Raw genomic sequence first — 11,009 nt, 5'->3', positions numbered from 1 at the left:
TGCTGTGGCTATGGCATAGGCCAGCAGCTACATCTCCGATTCAACCCCTATCCTGGGAACCTCCATATGCCTCGGGTTCGGCCCTAAAAAGACCAATAAAAAGCAACCAGGAATCAAGGAGTTCCCATTGTGGCTTAGCAGGTTAAGAATCCGACTAGTACCCATGAGGATGCAGGTTCAATCCCTGGCTCCAGTCGGTTGGTTAAAGGATCCAGCGTTGCCTCAAGCTGTACTGTAGATCACAGATGCAGCTCAGATCTGGCGTTGCTGTGGCTGCGGTGTAGTCTGGCAGCTGCAGCTCTGATTCAACCCTTAGCCTGGAAACTTCCACATGCCACTAGTGCAGCCCTAAAAAGACCAAACAAACAAACAAAAAAACCCAAAAATGAAAACAGGAGTCTGGCAAAGGTTACCAGCTCTTCTGTGCTGACATGCATTTGCCTTTACCTCATCATGGCTTGGGAGCATCTCTCTGGGAGGAATCAGGTCAATAGCACCACCCACACGGCTATTCTGATGAGAATAGTTTTATATGGACAATACAAACTGAACAAGAACACCATAAAACAAGGAAGGAAACAGGCTCAGCCAGGAAAGCTGCCACAAGGAAGCAGACATGGAAATATTCAGGAGTGGTTTCCAATATCACTATCACCATATTTACAAGTCCTAATTTGGAACCTGGCCCTTTTTAAGTGCAGAAGGAAGTTAGGGGAGAAACCACACATGAAATAAAAAATGTATATGTACACACAGAAACAGCCACATTTTCACACTTCTTTCGTCCATTTTTTCCCACAAGGAACAAATCAGATGAAGGAAAAGCCTAGCTTCTTTCCTAAAGTCCTTGTATTTATTATGGACTTGTTAAAGAAACCCCAGTGTGGCCTGGATTCAAGGAGGCAGACTTCACTTTCTTTGGCCCCAGGCACCCCTCACAATTTACCAAGGGAATGCTTGGGACACAGGCAGGAATATCCAGAGGCAAGAAAATAAATGGCTCATTTAACTTATACATTATATACAAGGGCATCCATTTCTCCAAATACTTTCATACTTGGTCCTTCACTAGATTCTTAGCAGACTTCTCTCATGCAGCAACAGAGCTCAGGCAAGCTGTGAGACAGAGAGGGAGGCGGTATTTTGATCCAGCACTCACTGGGTCAGTCACTTTGCTCAAACCAGTCACATGTGCCAACCCCTGCACGTCCTCAGGGGCCCACAGCTGCTCGCTTGGCAGAGTGGAAGGCTTGGGCTTTTTCCCTCCCTAGATTTCTCCTTGCTGCTGCTGACGCCAAGCTCTCTGCTGTTCCCTCCGGACCCAAGACAGCTGCTTGGCGTGGTGCGTGTGTAATTTACTGTTCCGCCGCTGCTGGCTCCTCCCCGGCCGATGGCTTCTCCACCTGTGACTCTGGAGGAATCAGATACTGGACCTCCTCTGTACTGATGGCTACTTTATCTGGCTGGAGCCACCTCTTGAAATGTTCCAAGGGTGCTAGGAAAGAACAGGAGAATGGGGTGACAGCATCAGACCTTACAGATTAATCACTTAATGATGATCTCAGTTACTCAAAGACTGCCTTCCTGCCCCCCACCAATTTCTTCCTATGATTGCTTTTCACGGCTAACATGGGAGCGCAGCTACTCCTCTGACAGCTGTGCATCCTGGCAGCTTTCCTGGCATAATTTACCCCCTGGTGGGTACTTGGGTGATAAGCAGCACCCGGCCCCCTTCAAATGCTGAGTCTCTGAAGGCTTGATGAGAATAGCTGAACAGCTTATGCCTCAGTCCTGTCTTTTTTAACTCAAAACCGGAGAGAAGAGAAATTGTCAAGGGGGAGGAAACATTCAAATAAATACCAGATTATTAGTGAGGCAGAAACCAGAGCATCTTGAAATCTCTTATACCTAAGGTAGTCTGAGGTTCAATTATACATACAGTGCTTAGTTGCGCTAAGCACGATTTTTTCTATTTTTTCATTTAGTTCATTCTCCAGCAGGATGCCAAGGAAACACCTGAGTAGCAATGTCTCCCACAAAGGAATGGCCACTATGCCAGAGGGCTCTTTTTTGTCCCCCTCTCACCTTCCTTAAGTACCCATGTTCTTCCACTCTAAGGCTATTAGACAGTCATGGTAAAATACAAATGACTAGAAAGAATGTAAACCTCATTCTAGGCTCTTTAACAGCAAAAAGTCATAAGCCAAGAATAAAGCCATAACCAGCAGATTTTTGACACCTAAATGGGGGAATTATGTTGCAGACAGTAGGATTCCCAGCCCATGACTCCGTTGCCAAAAGCATACCACGAGAGGGTCAACTACCTGGCCTTCACATACATGAGGAACCACACAGTCTCACTACAAAATGTTTCCCTCACTGATTTTCATTTGAATAATTTCTTATTAAACTTTTAAAGTTCTGTTAGGAAGAATAATATTAAGACTAGCTGGGGAGGGAGTTCCTGTCATGGCTCAGTGGTTAACGAATCTGACTAGGAACCATGAGGTTTCGGGTTCCATCCCTGGCCTTGCTCAGAGGGTTAAGGATCTGGCGTTGCCATGAGCTGCTGAGTAGGTTGCAGACATGGCTCAGATCTGGCATAGCTGTGGTTGTGGTGTAGGCAGGCAGCTGTAGCTCCAATTTGACCCCCAGCCTGGAAACGTCCATATGCTGTGGGTGTGGTCTTAAAAAGAAAAAAAAAAAAAAAAAAGGATAGCTGGAGTTCCCTAGTGGCTGAGCAGGTTAAGGACCTGGTGTTATCACTGCTGTGACTAAGGTCGCTCCTGTGGTGCAGGTTTGATCTCTGGCCTGGGAACTTCTGAATGCCCTGAGTGCAACTGAAAAAAAAAAAAAAAAAAACAAGCATAGAACTGATTATGTGCCAGATGCTGTTCTAAGTGCTTTGTACATGGTAACTCATTTAGTGCTCATAATAACTGTCTGAGGTAAGAAGTACTATTCCTGCTTTACTGAGCAGGACCCTGAGGCACACACAGGTTACTTACCCAGGTACATACAACAAATAAGTGACAGAGTTACTATCTCAGGTGTCAAGCACCATCCTACTCTTTGTAGCAGAATGCCCTCTGCTCCTTTCTGCATCCAGCCCACCTGCAGATACTGTCCTTCTCTGGTACAAAACCAGAGCCCAGAGGGAGCTCAATGGTCTCTCAACTCCCAAAGCCCAAGGGTACTTCCATTCATCTGCTCTTTTTTTATGCTGCCTTGTTTTGTTTTGTTAGGTATGTCAATGTACGTCATCTTTCCCTGAGGACCCCCCAAAAAGGGGAGGGTTGTCTAAAACATCCTTACATCTCTCTACTCCTTTGATATCATGCACAGTGCCTCCACACAGCAGATGCTTAAGAAATTCATTCATTCGTTGTATCTACACAAATTTCAGTATCTACAATATGACAGAAACTCTATGAGGCCATGGAGAGTCAGGGTAAAAAGACATGGTTCCAGCTGTTGATCGATAACTACTTTCTCAAGCACACTATGTGCTTAAAAATGAAGATGATGGTTTATTCTCAACTCTCCTCAATCTGTGATCAAGATGTAGGTGACAAATTCGCTTTTTGGCCAAAATACTCATTCGCAAAAATCTGCTGCTGGGCTAAAAGCAAATAAAGCAACCTTACAAAAGATGATTTTAGCTCCGAAAAGCTGATGTTGATATCAACTTATATCTGAACCCAGATATAAGAATTCCTCCCTGAATTCTTTAGAGGAAGAGAAATGCCTTCAATGAAACACACTGTCACCTGGAACTAGACTGGGAACCATTTACCTCTCATCAGAATCAAGTCCACCCACGAAAAACTCCGATGCTAACTTCTCCTGGAGGAACCGATCCCAGCATTCTTTCTTTGCTTGGGCCAGGGTTCGAAGCATGTCCTTGGAAGTCACTTCCTGATTTAAACCTTTGATTTTTCTCAGTTTCTTTTCTAAAGAGAGAAAAAGTTGAGCTTAACAAGGAAAGTGAATATGGAACAAAACTAATCTAAAATACAAAATGCCCACTTAAAGATTCTCTCAATGATGAGTAGCTGCACACTCCCTGAAAAAGAGCTCCTTTTTTTTTTTTTTTTTTTTTGTCTTTAGGGCCAAACCCATGGCATATGGAGATTTCCAGGCTAGGGGTCGAATTGGAGCTACAGGTGCTGGCCTACACCACAGCCACAGCAACCTGGGATCTGAGCCTCAACTGCAACCTACACTACAGCCCATGGCAATGCCAGATTCTTCACCCACTGAACAAGGTCAGGGATCAAACCCGAATCCTCATGGATACTAGTTGAGTTTATTAACTACTGAGCCACAACAGGAACTCCAAGAACTCTTTTTTTTTTTTTTAGGGCCGTGGGTGTGGCATATGGAAGTTCCCAGGTTAGGGGTCCAATTGGAGCTACAGCCGCCAGCCTGCACCACAGTCACAGCAGCACCAGATCCGAGCCACATCTGAGACCTACACCACAGCTCACAGCAACACCGGATCCCTAACCCACTGAGCGAGGCCAGGGCCCGAACCTGCATCCTTATGGATGCTAGTCATGTTCGTTAACTGCTGAGCCATGAAGGGAACTCCCCTATTCAAGGCTTTAATCACACATAGAAATCTTAAAGGTTTCTTATTATCGAGTTTAGAAATCTTAAAGGTTTCTTATTATTGAGTTCTCATCAAGTCAATGTTAGTGTCTAATATCATCATGTCTAATGGTCATTGGATCTTTCTTCATTTTCTCTAATTCTTTCTCAAGAGGTTTGGAAACCACTTTATGACACTGTAACCAAAAGAAAAACCATTTACTCCTCAGAGAGACTATTTTCAGGAGTTGAAAAAAAAAAAAAAAGATAGTATATACATGTCAAGCCAGGAAAAACAAGCATTCCTTAGAGAGGTACCTGCTGGGCCTCTGTGATTTCAAAGAAAAACATGCCATCAATTTATTTATGAGAACCTATGGGGTTAAACATTTTTTGATACAGTGGAGAATGAAGACATTGTGAAGGAAAAAGAAAAAGGTACATTTCCCTTTATTTGCCTTCCATGAAAAATGAGCTCTTTGGAGTTCCTGTGGTGGCGCAGCAGAAACAAATCCAACTAGGGACCGTGAGGTTGCAGGTTTGATCCCTGGCCTCACTCAGTGGGTTAAGGATCTGGCGTTGCCATGAGCTGTGGTGGACAGACGCCGCTTGGATCCTGCGTTGCTGTGGCTCTGGCATAGGCCAGTGGCTACAGCTCCATTGGACCCCTAGCCTGGGAACATCCATATGCTGCAGGTATGGTCCTAAAAAGACAAAAAAAAAAAAAAAAATTCTTGGTTAAAGAAAAGGAATCTCCCAATACATATTTTTAAAAAGCTGTTCTACTTGTGGCCTGGATATTGGAGCCTAATAAAAACAAACATCTTGGAGTTCCTATCATGGCTTAGTGGTAATGAATGCAACTAGTACCCATGAAGACACGGGTTCGATCCCTGAGTTAAGAATCCCACGTTGCTGTGGCTGTGGTGTAGGCCAGCAGCTGTATCTCTGATTCGACCCTTAGCCTGGGAAATTCCATATGCGTGGGTGTGGCCCTACAAAACAAGACACACAAAAAAAAATCTTGTAATCTCTTTGAGAGTGGTGCATATGGCTTCCTGATGATAGCTGTTTAATCACTCTTTGCATTTTGAAGAAGACAAGAAAAGTATAACCATTTGCCTTCTGCTTTAATTTGGTCTTGCCTTCAACTATAATAAAAGGGTAAATGATGACTTTTTGGAGGGAAGGGTGGACATCAAACCCAGGACCAACAGAATCCTTATGATTTGCAATCTTGTTTTCATTTCTAAACAGGCTACATCAGCTAGAACCCACTGATCAGAACAAACACCTTTTGTTGCTATATATTACCACCAAAAGTTCACCCCTAGGAGTTCCTGTCGTGGCGAAGTGGTTAACGAATCCGACTAGGAACCATGAGGTTGCGGGTTAGGTCCCTGCCCTTGCTCAGGGGGTTAAGGATCCGGCGTTGCCGTGAGCTGTGGTGTAGGTTGCAGACGCGGCTCAGATCCCGAGTCGCTGTGGCTCTGGCGTAGGCCAGTGGCTACGGCTCCGATTCAACCCCTAGCCTGGGAACTTCCATATGCCACAGGAGCGGCCCAAAGAAATAGCAAAAAGACAAAAAAAAAAAAAAAAGTTCACCCCCTATTAAAAAAAAAAAAAACCACCCTGCAGTTGATAAATGTTTAATACTTGAGGAGTTTTTCCCAGAGGATATGAAAAGGGTTATGTATATCTCATGTTAAACTGGCTAAAAGTTTTTAATTGTTGCTCTTAGTGGATTCACTAATATAAGTTTATTTGGCAATAAAATCAATCTTCAGGAGTTCCTGCTGTGGAACAGTGGGTTAATGATCTGGCTTGTCTCTGTGGAGGTGCTGGTTCAATGCCCAGCCCAGGCATAGTAGGTTAAGGATCCGGCATTGCTGCAGCTGTGGCATAAGTTGCAGCTCTGACTTGGATTTGATCCCTGGCCTGGGAACTTCCATATGCTGCAGGTGTGGCTGAAAAAGAAAAAGCCAAACAAGGAGTTCCCATCATGGCGAAGTGGAAACGAATCTGACTAGGAACCATGAGGTTGCAGGTTTGATCCCCGGCCTTGCTCAGTGGGTTAAGGATCTGGCATTGCTGTGAGCTATGCTGTAGGTCGCAGACGCGTTGCTGTGGCTCTGGCGTAGACTGGCATCAACAGCTCGGATTAGACCCCTAGCCTGGGAACCTCCATATGCTGAGGGAGCGGCCCTAGAAAAGGCAAAAAGACAAAAACAAACAAACAACCCCCCCCCCCCAATCTTTATATTGGCCTTGAAGTAGTCTTGGGAGCTGGAAAAGGTTTTCTCCCCTCCGAGTGTGCTGGGTCCTTGACCAGGTGTGATCAGGCAGAACTGACACCCTTGCATCCTCCAAACCTGCCTGCCACTTTCTCCCAGACTCTGCCAGATGCAACAGAAATGGCTCTCATTTTCTCAGGAAAGGACATTTTAATCACCTCCTTAACTGGTTTTAGAAAGGATCAGTGGATTTTAACTTTCTGAACCAGTCTTCATCAATCAAAAACATCACTGAATCCATGAAAACTTCTTACAACCCTGGGCACAGAGTACCAACAAGCCAAAGGATCTGGTTCTCCAGCTTTCTCCAACTGTTGCCTCTTCTACTTAACATCATTAAACAGATGTTCTGACTACCACAACAGAATTGTTAACCTCCTCAGCCATTGCTGCAAGTATTACTATCCCATCTCTGATGGCTTCCCAACAAATTTCATATCACATCTTCATCTTTCTCATTTTCCATCATTCCACCTATGTTTTTCTCATAACTTTTTCCTCCAGTACATCATTAACCAAATTCCTCTTGTTTTTCCAAGAAATGTCTTGGCAATCATGTAAACTCTATTCTGAATCTTCTTTCTGTTCTTCCTCAAAAGCTTCTTCTTCCTCAATTGCCTTTCCTTCCTCAAATAATTATTCCCAGGTTTGTTTTGTGACACACCGATGCATCCCATCAATTTTTTAAAACTTTAATTAGAGTATAGTTGATTTACAATGTTGTGTTAGTTTCAGGTATACAGCAAGGTGAATCAGTTATACATATACCCATTCTTTTTTAGATTCTTTTCCCATACAGGTTATTACAGAATATTGAGTAGAGTTCCCTGTGCTACACAGTAGGTCCTTGTTTGTAATCTGTTTTATATATAGTAATGTGTATATATTAATCCCAGACTCCTAATTTATCCCTTCCCCCCATGTTTCCCCTTTGGGAACCATAAGTTTGATTTCAAAATCTGTGATTCTGTTTCTGATTTGTAAATAAGTTCTTTGTATCATTTTTATTAGATTCCACATATAAGCGATATATTAGTCTTTCTCTGTAATAGATGTTTTTATTTTTTTATTTTATTTTTTTAGGGCTGTACCTGAGGCATATGGAAGTTCCCAGGCTAGGGGTTGAATCAGAGCTGCAGCTGCCAACCATACTACAGCGACAGCAATGCCGGATCCTTAACTCACTGAGCAAGGCCAGGAATTGAACCTGCATCCTCATGGATACTAGTCGGGTTATAAATGGCTGAGCCATGATGGGAATAAAGTCTGGCAATCACGGCCCTAAACTGCTATTTTTCTTTCCTCCAGCATGAGACAATGTAAATCTCTTTCCTGTGTTTGGAGTCTAAATACTTACACATAAGGCCAGGACAGGACAGTGAAATATGTTCAGGAAATATTTAAAAAGTAAAATGGCTAACAAGAGGCAGAATAAATTTTGTCAAATACTCCCATCCCAACAATCTATTAAATATGTAGCATCAAAATCCTCATGTAGGAGTTCCAGCTGTGGCACAGTGGGTTGAGATCCAGCTTGTCTCTGCGGAGGCGCTGGTTCAATCCCCAGCCCAATGCTGTGGATAGGATCAGGCATTGCTACAGCTGTGAATTGTGTCACAGCTGTGGCTCAGATTAAATCCCTAGCCCAGGAACTTTCTTTTCTTTTTTTTTTTTTTTTGTCTTTTTGCTATTTCTTGGGCCGCTCCTGCGGCATATGGAGGTTCCCAGGCTAGGGGTCTAATCGGAGCTGTGGCCGCCAGCCTACGCCAGAGCCACAGCAACACAGGATCCAAGCCGCGTCTGCAACCTACACCACAGCTCACGGCAACGCCGGAACGTCAACCCACTGAGCAAGGGCAGGGACCGAACCCTCAACCTCATGGTTCCTAGTCGGATTCGTTAACCACTGCGCCACGATGGGAACTCCTCAGGAACTTTCATATGCCTTGGGTACAGCCGAAAAAGAAAAAAAAAAATCCTCATGTAGCTCTGGGGTCATGACCTTTTCTTTCAGAATGGCTTAAAGTTTGACACTTTTGGGTTATCTGAATATATGAGCGACTAATAGTTGACAAGAGCATTCTATAGAATAAATGAATAAATGAAGAATTTAGGTAAAACAGAAGTTCCTGTAGTAGCTCAGTGGTAACAAACCCGACAAGTATCCATGAGGATGCAGGTTTGATTCCTGGCCTCACTCAGTGGGTTAAGAATCCAGTGTTGCTGTGAGTGTAGGTTGCTTACTGAGCTCGGATCCCGAGTTGCTGTGGCTGTGGTATAGACCAGCAGCTACAGCTCTGATTCAAGCCCTAGCCCAGGAACTTCTACATGCCACAGAGGTGCGGCCTCCTAAAAAGAAAAAAAAAAAAAAATTAAGTAAAACAGAGATAAGAAGTGACAAAGACTGTTTTAAGGGATGTACAAGGGAAGGGGGGCTCCTTCCCAAATACCAACCTAATCCCTCACCCCAGAATTACATCTGACAAATACATGTGCTAAGGACCAAAAAAAAAAAAAGAAAATTTAAGAACAGAAAACAAGATTTGATGTAACAGAACTTCAACATGCTTCCTTAAAATCGCCAGATTCTGATTAAAAAAAAAAAAGAAAAGAAAGCCATCTAACTTACCTAGAGACGCTAAATACACTTCTGAATCCTGCAAGGGAGCCCAAGGCTTTACAGCTGGTTGCTCAGGAAAGTGTGGGGCTTCCCTCTGGCCTGTGCCTACAGGGTAAGAATCCATAAAGGAGTCTGAGAAGGCATTGCTGGCACCATCCTCTTGGTCAGGATGTGGCAGACAGGAACAGATTTCAGCCCAAAGATCAGGGCCAGATCTTGTGGTTGTGGAGTCAACGCTCTCAAACATTTTCATTTGGAATCTGAGCTGAAAAACAGATGTTCAATTGAATAAGGACTGGCTTAGGAAGGAAGTTAATAGCATTTTAAGAAGTCTCTCTTGGAGTTCCTGTCATGGCGAAGTGGTTAATGAATCCGACTAGGAACCATGAGGTTGCGGGTTCCATCCCTGGCCTTGCTCAGTGGGCTAAAGATCCGGCGTTACCATGAGCTATGGTGTAGGTCGCAGATGCGGCTCGGATCCCCCCGTTGCCGTGGCCCTGGCATAGGCCGGTGGCTCCAGCTCTGATTGGACCCTTAGCCTGGGAACCTCCATATGCAGCAGGAAGCGGCCCTGGAAAAGGCAAAAAGACAAAAAAAAAAAAAAAAGATGTCTCTCTTGGAGTTCCCAGTTGTGGCACAGCTGTAATGAACCCAACTAGTATCCATGAGGAGGTGGGTTCAATCCCTGGCTTCGCTTAGTGAGTTGAGGATCCCGTGTTGCCGTGAGCTGTGGTATAGGTTGCAGACTCTGCTTGGATCCTTCGTTGCTGTGGCTGTGGTGTAGGATGGCAGCTGTAGCTCTGATTCAACCCCTAGCCTGGGAACTTCCATATGCTGTGGGTGTGGCCCTAAAAAGCAAAAAAAAAAAATTCTCTTAACAAAATTTAAAATGTCTTCTATCATATTCTTATGTTATATATAAAAGGAGACAAAAGGGTAATGGGTTTGCTCAATGGGTTTGCTCTTCTGGCTCTGCACACAAGTTGTTTTCATAATGAAGTCTGTCTTTTTAAAATGGAACTTTTAGGAAGTTCCCATAGTGGCTCAGTGGTTAACAAATCCGACTAGGAACCAGGAGGTTGAGGGTTCTATCCCTGGCCTTGCTCAGTGGGTTAAGGATCCAGCATTGCCATGGGCTGTCGTGTAGGTCGCAGACGTGGCTTGGATCCCAAGTTGCTGTGGCTGTGGCGTAGGCCAGCAGCTGTAGCTCTGATTGGACCCCTAGCCTGGGAACCTCCATATGCCATGGGTGTGGCCCTAAAAAGAAAAAAGATAAAAATAAATAAATAAATAAATAATAAATAAATAAAAATGGAAATTTTAAGAGTTCTCCTTGTGGCTCAGTGAGTTACAAACCCAACTAGTGTCCATGAGGATGCAGGTTTGCTCCGTGGCCTCGCTCAAGGGGTTAAGGATCCAGCACTGCTGTGAGCTGTGGTGTAGGCTGACAGCTGCAGCTCTAATTTCCCCCTAGCCCGGGAACTTCCATATGCTGTGGGTGT

At 44.2% G+C, this 11,009-nt stretch overlaps 1 protein-coding gene across 1 annotated transcript; it reads right to left on the bottom strand.

The window, feature by feature from the left end:
* Positions 1 to 831: 831 nt before the first annotated feature.
* On the bottom strand, positions 832 to 9,772 carry CCDC32 (coiled-coil domain containing 32). The gene is given in 3 exon segments (XM_047766703.1): positions 832 to 1,495; positions 3,783 to 3,953; positions 9,517 to 9,772. Coding segments are annotated over 3 exon segments (555 nt in total). The 5' UTR covers positions 9,761 to 9,772; the 3' UTR covers positions 832 to 1,355.
* Positions 9,773 to 11,009: the final 1,237 nt, after the last annotated feature.

Source organism: Phacochoerus africanus, chromosome 2, assembly GCF_016906955.1.
Source record: "Phacochoerus africanus isolate WHEZ1 chromosome 2, ROS_Pafr_v1, whole genome shotgun sequence".
Lineage (NCBI taxonomy): Eukaryota > Metazoa > Chordata > Mammalia > Artiodactyla > Suidae > Phacochoerus > Phacochoerus africanus.
Note: the sequence above shows the minus strand (reverse complement) of the source record. Positions and strands in the feature narration are given on the sequence as shown.